Source organism: Platalea leucorodia, assembly GCF_965183815.1.
Source record: "Platalea leucorodia genome assembly, chromosome: 15".
Taxonomy (NCBI): domain Eukaryota; kingdom Metazoa; phylum Chordata; class Aves; order Pelecaniformes; family Threskiornithidae; genus Platalea; species Platalea leucorodia.
In genome coordinates, this window is record NC_138837.1 from 298,109 (window position 1) to 315,706 (window position 17,598).

The 17,598-nt window shown below is 38.1% G+C and overlaps 2 protein-coding genes across 8 annotated transcripts in view; both read right to left on the reverse strand.

The window, feature by feature from the left end:
* Window positions 1-16,694, reverse strand: part of RALGPS1 (Ral GEF with PH domain and SH3 binding motif 1) — a 155,317-nt gene extending 138,623 nt beyond the window's left edge. For all 5 annotated transcript variants that reach the window (XR_014229803.1, XM_082327151.1, XM_082327152.1 and 2 more), the window contains exon 1: window positions 16,608-16,694. The gene's annotated coding sequence lies outside the window, so the exon portion shown is untranslated. The remainder of the gene's footprint in view (window positions 1-16,607) is intronic.
* The window catches only part of ZBTB34 (zinc finger and BTB domain containing 34), a 24,188-nt gene continuing 6,590 nt past the window's right edge, over window positions 1-17,598 (reverse strand). The window contains exons 1-3 of one of the 3 annotated variants that reach the window (XM_082327154.1): window positions 16,608-16,697; window positions 7,575-7,697; window positions 1-6,260 (exon numbers count right to left, since the gene is read on the reverse strand). In XM_082327154.1, coding sequence (XP_082183280.1) covers window positions 4,739-6,260; window positions 7,575-7,615 — 1,563 coding nt within the window. In that variant the 5' untranslated portion in view covers window positions 7,616-7,697; window positions 16,608-16,697 and the 3' untranslated portion in view covers window positions 1-4,738. Of the gene's footprint in view, window positions 6,261-7,574; window positions 7,698-16,607; window positions 16,704-17,598 lie in introns of those variants that run through there. The other 2 variants (XM_082327155.1, XM_082327156.1) reach the window with 2 other exon arrangements.

Here is a 17,598-nt window from a genome sequence, read left to right on the forward strand (position 1 = left end):
AAGCATTTTAATTTACAAACAGCAATTCCCATTGACTTTATACCATAAAAAAAGCAATTTACAAGCAAGAAACAAATTCATCAGAACAAAATAAAGCAGCACTGAAATATTCATGTCACAAATCTAAAACCAAAGTGAATACAAGAGTAAAATATCATTTGAATAAATATTTTAAAATCCATGCTATAAAATAATCCTTAATGGCAAGTTATTAATTGTTACAGCATCAGCTTAGCTAGCTTCATTTACTTCATATGGTGATGAAGTGTGGAGTTGTGAGGTTACCGGTTTATATTGCAAGATAATGACACCAAGTCAAGTCATTCAAACTGTTCAATTATTTATAATGAAAAACAACCATACAAATAAAAATTATTTAAAAATACAATTTTTCAGTCAGAAACAAACACTGCTAAAATCGTGCAAGAGCTCTACCTCTAATCAGATAGACAACCAGAGGCTTGCAATACAAGTCCAAAGGCTGAATTCATAGCATATGTAAATGGGAGAGACAGCAGTTTATTCTGTCTACCCCAGCAGGAGTTACTTATAGAAACCAGAAGCAAACCTCCTCAGTTACTGATACTTAGCTTCACATCCCCTGAAGAAATACAGGAATACACGTCCCAGCCTTACTTGTTTGTTTAGCATTTTTTTTTAAATGTAAACTTGTGTAACTTAAGTTAATGCTGTCACAGGGATGTGCAAGTAGTATTAAATCTACAATATTAAATACAACTATTCTGGCACTTGTTAAAATATATGTAAAATGCACACAGATTATAAACTTTGAACATTTTGAATGACTTTACTAAAATTCCAATTCAATCACTGAGTATTATGAAATTTACAATTAATGAAATAAACAGATTCATATAAAGAATTTACATAATTCCCCAAATACTTTCAAATATAAAATTTAATAAATAACCCTGACCAGTCAAAAAGCACCATTCAAGGGTAAAATTCCCTTGGAAAATAGATTAGGTGTTGCATATTTGAGTCCCTTTCAATGGTTTCATGTGAAACCTGTTTAGAAAAATGACAATAAAGGAATCACAGTAAACTAATACAAAAATTCAAATAAGATATATATATATATATATATTTAAAGGTAAAGCTCATTCAATCTTTTCCCAGCCCTTGATTTTATTCCTGCTGTTCTTCCCATAATTCAGCCTAAACATATTAAGAGGCCTCATTGTTTTAGATAAAAGTAAACCAAAGGCTGCAGCATAAAACATTAATTTATGCTTGGGAAGACTGCATTAAGAACTATCAATTTAGGCCTACAGTATATTCTGCTGAACAGTGAGTTGACAGTATCCTTTATGCTATTGAAAGATTTCACACTAAAAAAGCAGAGCCAATCTTGAGGCCTTATTGACCAAACTGAACTTTTAATATACTGTAAGTATTTACAAAGCTATTTTCTAAATGTATTTACAAGTTTAAAAGAAATAATATGGAAGATAACTGATTAAGAAAACGAAAAGAACTGTTTAAAACCACGAACATTAGCAAAGGTATAAAATCCTTTATTTTCACAGTTTGTCATAATAGGTTAAACATCTAGAGGAAAGGACACTGTCACTGTTTTCACATTTGTCTATAATTAAAAAGGTAGATTAAGAAGAGACTCAATTATGAACCAGCCTATATAATTTCATGATTCATTTTGCTGTCAAATATTTCTTCACATATTTTATTGACTTCTGCATTTATTGTAAATGAAATGTATAACAGCTCTGTGCTAACTTAAAACTGTACAGACACAAGACACTGTACAGTACTTCCATAATTTGCTTAAAATAACACAGCATACTCTGTTCTGGTGGACTTGTGAAATGAACTTCAATCAGATAATGCTTCATGTTTCATGACAATGTTAATCCTGGCATACCATTATGTGACAAGGCACAATTTAATTGCTGTTGCCAGGTTTGAAGTTCGTTTTCTACCAGAGTCACACACTTTGTAAGTGTAAATGTAATGCTCAATGATGTTTTATGCTCACCTATGTATGCATCCTTTCAAGCACTGCTGAACTTTACAGTACTGTGTTATGGCTTGATAATTATTAACACTGCTAGCAGTGGAAAGGGTAAATGGCATATCAACACAAATAGGAGCAAGGAGAACTTGCAAACTGCTGAATCGTGATTTTGTAGAAAAAGTGATCATTTCCTGCCCCTTAACAGTCCCACTACAATGTTTTGAACCTGAACCTGTACAATCAAAGTGATGTTGGTTTTTTGTTTGTTTTTGTCAGAGACAATTTTGGATAAGTCACTCTTTGGTAAACTCAAACCATTTTAATACATTTACAAATCCAAAGAACTAGATTTAAATAATGTTAAGATTGTGACACAGAGAAATTCAAGAAATATAAAATTAGTACCCATATCCTCAACTCATACTTCCATGGAAAAAGTCACACCAAAGGCACCACAGCACAGGTCCAAGATAAAGGGTTAAAAATAACTGTACATTTCTTGAATTTTGCATGTCTCAAACTTAATTTATCAAAACACATTTTTTTTGCATTTAATTACTTAAAACAAACACTTAGAAAAAAACAGTATAAGAAACATCAACATGTTTTTAAGTGGGTAAACACATAGACTACCTTCCCTAGACACAGACATATACTTTCCCTTACTGGAAACAAAAGATCTATTGTTGCTTCAAGGAGAGAAACATCTCCCCACCCTTTGCCTCTATTTAGGCAACTTTAGGACAAAGAGGGAAATTATGCACTCAATTTAACTGAAACTGCTCCAATGGAGCAGGTGGGGTTTATACTGTAAATCTGTATTTAGTGAAATTAATTCTTATTGCAGACTGTCACAATATTAAGAACTAGTGTATTTAATAAAGCTACTGCACAAATATGCCCCAACTTCACAGGAGCCAAAAAAGCTTTACAAGATAGCAAACCTACCTTTTCGCTTTCCTATAATTTAGGAATAAGCTTTTATTTTCTAAATTTCAGGAGTTAAACAGCATGTTCACATGTTCAATATTTGCTAAACAAACATAAGACCCAATTATATAAAACCTGTATTTTAAAGAAGCATGTAATTCAATTCTGTTCATCAGGCTGAATTTTACACAGTAGTGTTTGCCAGTTCATGCTTTTGAGGTCTCTTAAGCTATTGTTTTTTTGTTTTTGTTGTGGTTGGTTTGTTTGGCGTGGTTTTTTGTTTGTTTTTGAGTTTTTGTGTGTGTATGTTTTTTTCTTTTGCTTAACTGCTACCATAAGGTTTCACATTTTATATATTATACTGACCTAAATGATGAAGTTAGCACCATGTTAAAAAAAAAGTTTGGTGAAACAAAAAGATTTAGAGTATTTTTAAAGTTGTTGGTAGTTCCTTTATGCAGAAAACAACCACTTAAAATAGTAGGGAAGCCATAGCAACTCTGTAATACTCACACATGAAATAACAGACATATTGCTCGAAATTCCCATAGAGTATTTGTTTTTTCAATACAAAAAAAAAGTATAAATTCCAAGTGCTGACATATCACTTGGAGCTTTATGTAGGAAATCAATGTGCACCTGAAAACAGCTCTCTGTGAAGAGACCTATTAAAACACTGCTTGGAAATACGGTAGTTTAAATTACAACATCTCTCTCAGGTTTCAACCAACCATAAAGAGTGATGAAGTTAAATTTAATTACCTGGTATGGTTCTACAGTACAAAATGAAGGTAGATTCTGAGGCCAGTAAAAACACATTTAAAACCACAATGCTACTTTTAGGTTTGCTAATTTTTTTTTTCTTTTTTTTTTTATATATATATATATATATATAGATATATCTATCTCTATATATATAAAAAGGTCAGCACCACAGGTTGTCCAGCTTGAGTTCTAGACAACTAACAAAACCCCTCAACAATTTAACCATAATTTAATAGATTTATGGCATTTGGTTTACATATGTTATAAAGCAAAGCTATTAAAACAAGGTAATTAACTTTGCTTACTTTTGCACACAAAGTAATAGTTTAATAAAATGAAAACCAAACATTCTTTTAAAACCAAAACCATCCTCCCAAAGTCCGAAGTCCTAAATCCTAAGCAGAGAGGAGACCTAGCAGTTGAAAGAGTGGTACATGGTATAAACCTTGACATACTTTTACATTCACCTCAACCAGAATAGGAAAAGTGAAAACATTTTATATATATAAAGCAAATTTATATATATAAACAGACTAACTACCAAAAACAGTGAGTAAAAGCAAACAGATTTCATCATGACACACAGAAGAAATCAAAGCTATAATATTCTCTCTCCCCACTGCTGTGTAACTCATTACCAGGAACAGGATTTAGGAAATAAAATAAGGGAGATTACAGCTTCTTGGTGTATCCAGCAGAGCTGCCAATCTTATTCTAGTATCTTTCACCACTGGAATTTGTGTCTTGCCAGATCAACCAGTAGGGAAACTTTAGCAGACTCTTCCTATCCTTTCCCCAGCACACTGTCTTTTATATTTTGAGCATCTTCAAAAGTAAAAAAAAAACAAAAAAAACCAACCAACCCAGCCTCCTTCAAAAACAAAGAATACTTATGTAGTCTTCTCCAGAAACCATTTCAAACTGATTTCCAGAAGGTCAGGAAAATTAAAAGGCTGTTATACTTGTACTGAAGATTACTAAAAGAATAAAAGGTTTAAAAAATAATCAGTAATGTGCTTGTTTGTGTTGCACTTAGAATGTAATATTTTAATCAGATGTGTTAGACATTGCATGAATTTCCATACTAGAATCCATAGCTTCAGAAACTGAATCATCATTGCCTACTTTCTGTTCCACAAATGCTTCTGTTCTGTCTGGAGACTCTACCCTGTTTCTTACTTCTGTTACCCCAGGATGATTTTTTCGCAAATGCTGGTTTAGTGTACCCTGGAAAGGAAAACATTTTCCACAGATCTCACAACGAAAGGGCTTGTCATCTGTGTGACCACGAATATGATACTCAAGTTGGTCCTTGCGGGTATATTTCTTCCCACAAAACTTGCACACAAAAGGAGTTATTCCCATGTGCAATCGCATGTGTCGATCAAGGCTCCCTTTCTGGTTGAAAGACTTTCCACAGTAAATACAAATTAGCCTCTCACTGTATGGATACCAATGACCTCTTGCATTTCTTTCCCGTGGACTATTTTCATATCCTGGGTTACTCACCATGGATTCATTGTCAGCCCCTTGCACCAAGCCCTGAACATCACTATGCAAGTGACCAGTGGATACCCGTTTTTGGCGTGCACGACCCCCTCTGAAACAGCTCAGCATTGACCTTGAAGGACTCGTATTGCTCAGGCTTCCGAAGGTTTCAGACACACCTGTAGCCTGTGATGAGGCATGGGTAAACGAATAAACATGTTGTAAGACAGACCCATATGAACCAACATTTACTGCCACCACTTGCTCTCCATCCACCATTTCAGTATGATATCCGTCATCACCAAGGGAAGAGCTATCAGAGCAGCTTGGCCTGTCAGACTTTTCCATTTTAACTTTCACCTCTGCAATCTGACTTTCCCTTACTATCAGGTCTCCTTGCTCATGATCACCTTCAATCTGAATCTCATATTCAGAGATACTCCCACTGCTTCCTCGATCTGAATGCCCTTCTTCTTGCAGACGACTACGCAGAGTTTTGCCTGGAGTAGATTCCATCCTAAGATCGCTGCCTGCTGTTGACTGTCGCACCTGAGAGCAATAGGGGGGAGATATCTCAATAGGATTGGCAAAGTAGCTGCTGTCTTTAACTCCATTGCGATTTTCTGAATTTTCTTCAGCACCAACAGTGACAGAATCAACATCACCAACACTGATCTTTGAATGAATACTCTCCAGTATCTGTGTGCATTTATCAATGACGCACTGCATCTGTAGAAAGCTAGCTGCAGTTAGAAAACTAACAACATCCTTCAGCTGTAAGGACATCCTTCCAGTGTAACAAAAAGAAAGCAACTGTTCAAAAACATTGGGATTTTTAATAACTGATATTGATAAGCCACTCATGGTGCTTAATGCTGAATGGTCACGGAAATACGGAGAACTGGCAGCTAAGACAGCTTTATGGGCTCGAAACGGCTGACCCTGAATATGCACAATTATGTCACATAGCTTTCCTTGCAAGCGGAGTTCATTTAACTGGCTCAGAACAGTGTTGCTGTACTCGGGCACATCAAACTGAATGAAACTGCTGCTGTCCATTTCTACTGATGTAAAGAGTAATCTGAAAGAAAAATGAGAAGATTTACAACTGAGAATGAATACAGAGTTTTCCATTTCAAAAATAAATGCTTGCACATGTTCAAGTTAAATCACCACTTTGATCTGTTTAAGGTGTGTTACAACAAAACAGTTGGTATAAATACTTGATATAATAAAGAAAGTAGAGTCTTAATCTACCCCTTTCTTGCATTTCTATAATTTGAATTATCCCTTTGCAACATTCACAATTCAATTGCTCATAATACATCACAGGCTGCCTGGGACAGTCCATGTCCTAAAAGGAACTTCGCAATTTCACTCCCTGGTAAGAACTGCAGGACAATACCCCCGCCCTCCCCAAAGAATATTAATTTTATAGTCACTAGGCAAGTTAAAAACTTCAGAATGTTTAGTAGGTCTTCAAGCCAGATACTACATTGATACTTGCAGGGAACTGCACTGTTCAATTGCCCAGGAATGATTTTTGGAAGGTACTTCATGAAGTTTGAAAAACCTGCTAAAGAAAAGCCACAGGCACATATGTGTGTGTGTGTGTGCGCGCATACACACACACACACACACACAAATATTTTAAAAAAACATTCCTTAGGTCTAGGTATGTCAAATTTATTTCAGAGGAGATGAATATACTACACCAGTGACACTTCTGTTTAAACATTAACCTTCTTAGAAAATAATCTCAATAATTATTTAAAAAAAAGTAAAAAACAATCTTTCAATATTCACATCACAAAACAAGGAAATCCTAGCGAAAGGAAATATTTAAGTGTGGACTCAATTCCCAATTATTTACCCCGTGTGTCAGAGGTTCCCAGATAATAATGAATTTGTGTCAATATGCAAGGAAGCATTTGAAGGAAAAGTGTTTGAGCCACCCATGGACTTCCTTTTTTTTTTTTAATTTCCTTTTGTGATTTTTTTTTTTAATAAACCATGATGTGAACGTTGAAGCTCATCTGACACAGCAGTGATTTCCTAGCTAGAATGATTTGACATTTAAATTCTAACCTAACTCAAAAGCCACAGGTACTCAAACTTGCCTGATACACTGGGAAAGGATGTTCCAAAAGGCTTTAGAGAAACGTATATGTTTCAAAACAAGATCTAAAGAAAAGCACTTTGCCAGTTTTTCATAGAGTATTATCATAAAAAGCACACACACATTTGTCTGCTTGTGAGTGTCTATCTGTAGCAGACATCACCTTACATTTCCAAGACTAGGCCCCTAATCAAGTGCCCAAGAATCTTCAGACTTCTATTGCTATTCTTGTTCTTATTAATGCAGAAGTCTAAACACATAAGATTGCCACCATACCTGCTTTTCCAATTGAACAAACAGATCTCAACATCATCCATTGACTTCTGATGCAGGAAGCATGTCCAATGTATCACAACATACTAGTGGATTTTTTTTTCTATTTATGTCTTATGTTACATGCTGTAATGGGACATATGAACAATTTAAATCAAATTGTGAAAATTCAGGCACTCTAAAACCAAAAATCAACAGGTAGGAATATGATAAAAAGCCTACAACAAAGAACTGGAGCTACATCAGCTGACTGTCACTTAAAACTAACATTCATAATCTTCACAAATGGAACTTCTTTTCAGCAGAGAAACAAGACAGCCAGCTTCCTGACTTGACTAACATTATGTCTGATTTAGAAAACTATCAAAAACTCTCACAGAGCATTCAAAATCAGGTTATCTGAGTTACTAAACATGTTCTGTAAGTTACCAATGTGTCATAGATTAAAATGGGTAAACCAGACTTCATTTGAGTTTTTACAGTTGTTATGTAAAAGCAGGGGAAAAGACATTTTATATGCTCTTATATCTGAAGAGGGAAATAAGGACTAAAAGGTGCTTAGCAGAAGTGATACAATTGCAGCCACCTATGCAAAGATAGCTTTGGCAGGACAGTTCTTTTATTCAGCAAACAAAGCTACAAGATGATGCAGAGCTTGTGAGCTGATGCCAAGTCAGAAATCAAATATTACAACAAACAAACAAAACCTAATCTAACAGTGGAGTACTTAAACAGCAAGATTAACCTTGTTATTCTGAGCATCCCTGCATGTTACGCAGAGAACCACTGTCCAAGTCCCTAGCAGATGCATCCACTCCATTGGGAAGACAGAAGTCTCAGCAGTTAGGATACAGGTTTGTCAACTTCCCTCTCATTTGACAGGGCAGCAGGCTTCCTTACAAACCCAACATAGGTCACTACCTTTAATTTGTGGGGCTTATGAGCTATGCACAGATGCAACAACAGGACATTCCTGACTAAGCTTCTCTTTGGTAAGTGGAGGAAGAGCTTTTGTTGACCTGAAGCGACATGAATTGACAACTTACCTAGCTTGAGGACTGTGTACGAACTACAAGACCAGTCCCCAGCAGTGATAATTTGTCATTCCTGCATCATTTTGGATTCTTGAGCTAAGGAACCAGATCTTGGTCAAGCCTCACTCAAATCCCATCAGAAATTGCTCTTTTTTTTTGTGTCTAGAATGTACAGAAAGTTTGTCATATACAGAAAGTGGCCTTCCTCCTTGCCCCACACTTCCCTAAGGGCTCTTACTCAGCGAAATGGAGAACAACTTAGTCCTAGACGAAATATTAAATACAAACTGTCACCACTAGCATTAGTCCAGACAGAAGGAATGAATTAAGGATAGGCACCTGAGCAGAAAGAAGATGGACTTTTTACGCCTTGCCATGGGGTAAAAAAATTATGTTGATCATGGCATCTTAACATCTCTAGATGAATTCACACTCCCTAGGACACAGCCACACATTGAAAATGGACTGTGAACACATACCAGAGAAAGCACGAGAACCAGGAAGAGAGGGACAAGAGGAAAGGGATCCTCAGCTATCCTTGCACATCATAACTCTGTTAGAACATCTAATTATCTCCATAGGCCTATATATCTATAGGCAATTCTACATCCTTGTTCTCAGAGTTGTTTCATCTTTCTTTTGGAAAACAAAGCAGCTTATTTTCCTTAAAATGTTAAGAGTAAACAGCACAAACCCTGGTAGTGAGTGGAGAGGATGATGGAGTTAAAGGTCTATAAGTCTGGCTGTCGGTGTAGCAGATAAGCAGTAAAAACCAGAAATAGGGATCAAGGGAACATGCAGTATTGCTTTGAAAGCAAACAGATCAAGTACACAAAACACAGCACGAAAAGCAGTGGACAAGGAGCTCCTATACCCATCTGCTCTTAAAAAAGAAAATGAAGAAGCTACAGCACGCACTTCTTGTAACTACTTTTCCACTTTAGTTTCTTCCTTTGAAGACGCATGGTTCCTCTGATCTTGAAAACATCTGTAGAAAGCTGGAGTTAAATAACAAGAATTTTGAACAGCAGCAGCACTTGACAGAAGGGAACCCTTCTTTTGCTTTCAGCCAAACTCTGAAATCTCTAGTTTAAGAGGTCCTGGAACTAACAGGGTTGCCAATGAACACCACATTCAGAAGTAGGCAGGACTGTAGCAGGAACAGCACTGAGATTGCAGTAATTTTGCTGGGGTTAGTACCAAGGCACCCCAACTTTCTTCCATCGATTTGAGAAGCCAAGACCCAGGGAAAAATCTGGGCATTACACACATCAGAGAAGCAGGCACCACTAGCAATGTTTTATTGATGAATAATGGTTAGAAGAAGAATGATCTTATTTATTCGCATAAATCCCCAATGCCACTATCTAGAAAATAACAGTAATCTTTAGATGATATTCCCATACACAAGAAGGTTTTATGTTATTTCTATACAGAACGAAGTCAGCAGTTCCATAATCAAATTCCAGTAGAATTAACCAAAATACTGTTCAGCAGGGCACTGTACCATAACAATACTCAATTATTCATCAATGCTGTCAGGCCAGTAGCTCTTTCAAGACAATACGATTTATGGTTGAAGTATTTCTGAAACAGTCCTGAAGATCACTACAGTTTGAAAAGGCTGGTAAGAAACCCCCAGATTTTTAACAGCTTCCTCCAAGTTGAAACGTCTCCCTAACCTCTTCTCTTTTGGGGTGAGGTGAATAGCATTAAACTGAAGCAGAAAGGTACTCCAAAATGCAAATTAACTTTGGGCACATCCACTGTATGCTCTAAAGAAAATAAAAACATCTCTAGTTAACCAGACAGTCATAAGGAAGCTTTGTTTCCCAGAGCAATGAGAATGTAACTACTTTAATTCACATAACAATTCTTTATAGAATTAGCAGAGGTGAAGAAAAAAAATTAATGTGTAGTCAGAAGTCATGTCCAGCGCCTTCCATGATATTTCAGCACATACGGAGGTAACTTGTGTTCTTTAGGTCCAAGACCACAGTACAGTAGTTCAGAATGAAGACAATTTTATTTGTAATATACAAACTCAAGCATTTGGGGGGTAGTGAGAACTAAGAAAACTCATAGCAATGTTAGGTACTCTCATTGTTAAAAAAGTAATGCATTTTGTCTTGCTTTAGCTTCCACCCCTGACTGTGGGATAGTGTAATGTTAGGTTAAAGTCCTGTAAAATTTAAGTCCACCTCTGGGCACCCGTCTATGAATAGGTCTTCTCTTAACCTTCCTACATAAGCAGATCAAAGTGCTTTAGGTTTTCATAGATACTATTTATCTAAGAAATTGGCTGACGGCTTTCTAGTTTTAAAGCACAGGCCAGAACTTGACAATAAGTTCATGAAGTCTTAGCAGTGCTCTGTGTTGAGCCTCCTGTCTATTTCTGTAGGAGATGATCCAGTCACACTCAAAAGCATCATATCAATTCTCTTTGCCTCTGCATTACACTTATTCATCAGGGTCTTATACTGCAAACGTAGACCATAGTACGAATTTACTAGTAGTGGACTGCTGCCCTATGTCTTCAAACAAAAGCGTTCATTGAAGTAACCTGTGAACATGAGTATGATATGCGTTTAACATTTCTCATTAGATTTCAAAAGAAACTTACTTTAAAAATTATGTTCTATGAAAGCTCTTATTTCACTTAAAAAACCAAGAATAGATGGTGACAAAACACATTTGGTATTTAATTTTACTGACATCATACAGTAGCAGCAGGGAAGCATCATATAACTACAACACGAAGCTGTGTGTCTGCCAACGTCGTATTAGTTTCTGCTTCTAAGTCTGCACCTGTTTAATTTCATTTACTCACTGATGTATGATTTGCCATTCTCATAGGCAGGTGAATGATACAAATTATGCTCATTTTAACTCACACAAAGGTGTGAGAAAAGATCCCTTGCATTTTCTTTAGTTAGCTCAGCAACATGGGTTCCTTGGGAAAAAACACACATTACAAATCATTACTGTTGTAACATGTGTCTGAAAACAGAAATACATAGAAAAGTTAGGAGGATCATAATGAAAATCAAGGCTAACACAAAAAAAGTGCTCCATGACACCAAGAATGGATACTCCATAGATTACTGCTCAGAACACAGAGAAAAGGCAAGAGAAGAAACAGGTGTTTGTATAAATCAGTGCGCTCCTCCCTTGCACTTTGTAGGATTCAGTATTTACCACACCATCTGTGAGAACTTAACACATCATTACAGAAATGCATCATCATTCAAGAGAATTTTAACATAGGAATGTAACCCTGTCAGCTGTGATCATGGAAGTTTTAGGGCAAAAATCTTCATCACTCTCACTCCTTTCAGTTTGCATTTGCCTTAGTCTTCAGATTACAGCAGCCACAAAAATTAATGCTAGCTGCGCCAAAGAAAAACTGCAATCAGATATGTCACAGTCTAGGTGCATTCCTAAGACAGCCCTCTTTAAATAATCTTTAAAAACAGGAAAGAAATGGATCATATATCTTTTACCAGTTCATACCTCTCATAACAGTAAAGTATTATATTCTCTTTTAAAAGCCAACATATAGGGCCCTTGGATGGCCTCATGTAGCATGACACACAGCACTGTTGCTTCACTGAAAATCTGGCCCGCCGAAGTATGGTAAGCTTCCTCACAGCTAAAAAGCAGATTTTAGTATCACAGTCATTTTAAAAAAACAAAAGAAGAAAAAAAAGCTACTGTCCCAACAACTGAGGCAATTTTGTGCAGAACTACAACATGCTTATAGTAATATAAGCAGTACTGTGTAAATATGTAGCATTGGGTTTTGCATCAGTTCTTCCTAAATTCAAGCAGCCATTTTCTTAGGAACTATCCAGCCTTTAAAGATCATGAAGGAGACTAAATTATTTTACATTTATCTCAAGCAAGATAATCAGATACTACCCTTTTTTATAGATTTAAAAATCAATTGCACTAAAGGTTTTTCCAGAAACACACACACAATAAATAATAAAAATAGAGCCTTGTGTATTTTCAGCTCATCCGTGCAGTCTATTTTGTGGTCTATACAACACACTGCCAGAGGCATCCTCCTGGTGACAGAAGAAATACCTGATGACACTGTTCTCTGTGTAATTTATGCACTAAAATCATAGACATATATATATTTATAAATTTAAAACAACTCTCTTAAACCACAGAAAGGATGATTGGGGGAACGTTTCCACTTGATACTTAAGGGAGCACTTGGACTTTAATGGAAGGGATATATAAAAAGTCTTTTGTGTACTAACTAGATTTTTCTAAAGTTTGACCGCACTACGCAGAACTAACATTTAAAAGCTCTTTAACATTGATATTTTATCACATAAATCATAGCAGTTAAAAACTTTACTCTTTCTGAATTTGGTGACCTAGATGTTATCTCACAGCAGTAATTCACAAGCACATGACTTAACTAAAACCAAAGAAATGAATGACACAAAGCAATAGCCTTTAAGATTGGTGGTAAAATTGCAAGTATCTACTTGACCACATAAAACGATAGTTTCATCCATTTTCTTTCAAAGCGTCCCTTGAATGGAACATTAAACAAGTATGGATTTACTGCTCAAGTATTTGTCATGTCAAACAAGATCATTTCCTAAATCACTCTTATTTACACTTTTGTGAACTCTTGGTTTGCAGAGAATGACAAAGCTGAATTCTAGAAGCATTATTACCCATAGAAGAATAAATCAAACAACAATCGTTGCTTAGGTTGATTCGTATTCTTTGTTTTTAAACTCACTTAAATATATTTAAACTTAGACACACTGGAGAGTACAACTAGAGAGATTGCTGCACAGAAACATGAAATTTTGATATCTCAGAATAAATAAGTGACTGTCATGGACTCAGATGGAAGTTTAACAAAGGGCTGATAAGCAGATCCTAAGAGATGGTACAGCACAACAGAAAATTCTGCTAATATTTCTGTTGCAGCATGAAGTTTCATTTTGTTTGCAGCTTCTCCAATAGGATAAAATGCACTTTATTTATGGCATCTTTTAAATCTACAGTGATCTCAAAACCCTTTCCAGCTCAGTTCAACACACCATTCTGTTAGATTCGCCTCTAACAGGTAAATAAAACTGCTGGTATGACTAAAAACAGCTAGCACAAGCATATGTTTACATATCCCTGCCCACACTTTTGTTAACCTCAGTACCGTTTTGAACAGTCTACAGTATAGTTGATTCCTGATTCAAAAGCCATCAAAAAAAAAAAAAAGCGCAAACCAAAAAAACAAACAAACCCTAAATGAGAACTAAGCTAGCTTTCTAGTAGTCTAATAACAGAGTAATCCAAAATTTATGGAACTGACCACAACTCTCAAAAATAAATAGCTATGGAAGCAATTAGTTCCTTTCTTAACAAAATAGGATTTTGAATCCTCATTCCTCCAAATGTTAGCCATTCACAAATTGCTCTATAGACTTAATTCACAAGGTGTGTTAAATTTTGGGAAAGTTTGAACTAAGCTAAAAAAAAGTGCCCATTGGAATCAAAGGAAATACAGACAGTTCGGCCAAAACTTGAAATAGCGAATTATCTGTAGTAAAGCATACAATAAAAGGTGCGTATGTCGTATTATTCATTGGAAAACAGCTTTGAAAATGAGTCTGCTTCACTTCTATTTTAGACCAAAATACAGAATCTGTTATAGTAGTGAAGACTACAAAACAATTTAAAATTTCATTACATTACCTCGTAAAAATGCAGGAAAACCCCAGTTTCCTCAGAAACTGAAGCCAGTCAGTACAGGCTGAAATGTAGTTACCAGAAAACGTAGTTCTTGCACACTTTCATCAGTAGAGAGGCAACACTCAAAGTACTAAACATCCACAGGGAAATTAAGAGTAAAACTCATGTCTCTCAGGCAGGCACTCCTAAAGTATTGCAGAACACAATCCCATCACTTGCATGGGTGAGCAACACATTAAACCCCTATGCTTTTTGCAGAAAGTTTTTTACTAGTTCAGACTTTTGTCTAACAAAAATTGAAAAGGATTTCTTTTTACCTCACCAACATTCACAACATGATGACTAGAAAACCACTTGATGGAGCAGATGATTTTAACATTAAAAACAATTAATTTATATGTATGTATATGTATACACACACATACCTACACACTTGCTAATATCAATAACACTACAGACTTATTCTCAATGCTTAGTATGGTGCAGCAGGGAAATTATTAGAACTGTATATTTAGCTTTTGATAGAAAAAAAACCCCAGGAGCCCCTTATTTGAGCAAATATCCAAAGAAAGCAGTTGTGAAACTGAAGTCAAAGGGCCACCTTCATCTCTTATTCTCAAATTGTCTTCCTCACAATTGCTTGCCTGTATGGAAGTGATTAAGAGTAAAAATAAGACAACTATTGATGCATAAACAAAGTTTCATGCAACCATTAGAAACCTCAATACAAATAATCTCTACGTTTTGGCTCTAGAAGTCAAGTTGCTACAAAAGCAGTTACAGGTATGTATTAATTTCTGAATACAGAAAAGTTACTAGAAGGCAAACTGGAGATAGCCAAGATCAGCAGAAGTATTGATTGTGTCAGGTAAATAAAACAAAGGGGCAGATTTATGATACATACACTTTAAATCAGCAAGATCTTACAAGTAATGATCACAAACTTTTATTTTGTGCACAAATTTCATAATATGCCCATTATGTAATCCTAGTTACTATCCACATTTTCTGAATATCTGACAACTTTGAGATGTATCCTTTGAGAAGCCACTATCAGCATAAAAAAAATCCCAACTGATAGCATGAGACTTGCAATATATATACAGCCAGAACTTTAAGAAGTGGGGAGGGAAAAGAGGGGGATAGGGCTTTTGTACCTTCTGCTATTACAATAATAAATTATTTGCTACCCAGGTAATACTTGGTTAGTATCACACATTTTAATCCATCTACTTTTTTTTTTTTAAACCTTAGTCACTCTTCATCAAATCGTAACTTTTTGGTTCCAGTGTTTCTTTTAAGCAATGAAGTAGGTATATTCTCTAGATATCAGCAACATTTTTTGCAGTAGATTTAAAGTAGCTCTGGAGAACACATTTTCATAGTATTTTCACAGTCCGTTACTTCTGACAGACCAAACATTTTGTAGCTCTCATTGAATAGCCAATGAAACACAGGCACATCCTGATTCCAGATGTTGAGAATTCAGCAACATGTAACAACTGTAGTGCAGCTAATCCTACGCCACCTTTTCTTTCTGGCAACCAGGCTCTCCCATATCAATGCTTCTGAGACTGTTCAGGCTTGTTCCAAATTCACTCTCAACTTCAGTTTATTCTAAAATAAATTGAATTCGGTATGTTATGCACACCTGCAGGGATTTTGAAAGGTCTTCGCAATTACAGAGACTGGGGCTTCACTAGAACTTCCAGCTCCTCTAACGGAACAGCAGCAGCTGCAGGGTCCACCAACTTCTGGCAATAACACTACAAACGATACCGCTCTCAACCCGCTCAGCCAGCCAAGCCCACTGTGCCCGTTATTTCATGCCTCGTTCGGGTTAACAAGAACAAGAAACATACACGCATTCGCCCGCCGTACCAGCAAGCCAAAATTACACTAGAGACGCAGACTCAGGTTACGCGACGACAGCTTCTGGCGAGACGTGGCTGGGAGCAGAGCAACCCCGGCGAGCCGGGATCGGTCGCGGCAGCAGAGTCGCTGCCGCCGCTTCCAGGCGGCCCGCGCCGCGGCTGTCCCCCGCGGCAGCCGGACGGTCGCAGATCCGAGGCCGAGACCGCTGGCACGGGCCCGCGACCGAGCCCTGCGCGGCGCCCTGGCCGCCCGTCCCGCCGCCGGCCCGCGGCCGCCGCCCCTGCGGGGCCTGTCGGGCGCCAGGACCCCCTTTCCAGAGAACGGCCTCTGTCCCGCACGGGAGCGCCGCGCCGGCCCTCGGGCCGGGCGCCCGCTGCGGCGCGCCGGCCCGCCCGCTGCTCACCTGGAGCTGCCAGGGTCTCTCACATGGCGGGTCACCGGCCCGGCCCGGCCCGTCTCCTGCCCGCTCCCACCGCCGCTTCCCGCCCGCTCCCACAGCTACTCGCACCCGGAACTGATTCCTCTGGCAGCGCTTCCGCTTCCTGGTGACGTGCCCCGGCAGCGGGCGGAGCCCCCGCCCCTCCCCGCCCGCCGGGCGAGCGGCTCCCCGCGCACCGGGAGCGGCGGGCGGAGCCGAGGCCTCCCCCGGGGCCCGCGGCTGGGGCTGACGGTGCGGAGCCCGCAGGGACAGACGCGCTCCTGGCGGACGCGCCGCACGGCTCCCCAGCGAAGGCATAAGAGAGCTTAAGCTTTAAATGAAGTCGGTGCGTACGCAGGCAGATCCCTTCCTAGAATTCTCAGTGTTTAGCTTCATAACGTAACGTGCATTCCAAAACGTACCCGTAGTGGAGAATTTCGAAAAATGAAAACAAAAGCGTTAGAGATAACTGTGACGAGCTCAGCATTACATCACAGGTATTCATTTCTGGAACAGCACGATCTCCTGCATTATGACAGACCAGTTTTTTTGTCCCCAAGTCTCGGGCACACGTCAGCTGGCACAGCCGTCCGGGTGCGCGGAGATGCAGTAAGGAAGCTTTTGCGAGAGGACTCCCCGCCCCCAGGTGCGAACAACGACCTTCGCTGAGCAGCCTAAGTGAGGAATGGGGCAATTCACCCATGTCCCACTGTCCTTATAGTCTACACAAATTGCTTTAGCAAGCACACACGTATTTCTTTAGCTTATCCTCTCTGTGCTTGCAGTTTACGTAGGGCACCGATTCACTGTTTTACCAGACAGTTCATGTACCGCTTGATAAAAGTCAGTGACTCCTGCCAGCAGGTACTGCTGGGACAGCCACACGGTCTAACTCTGGACAGACGTCTCATTTTGTCTTGTGGAAGTATGTCTTTCTCTCCCTATAAAACATACGGAAGACAGTCTTCAGCAATTA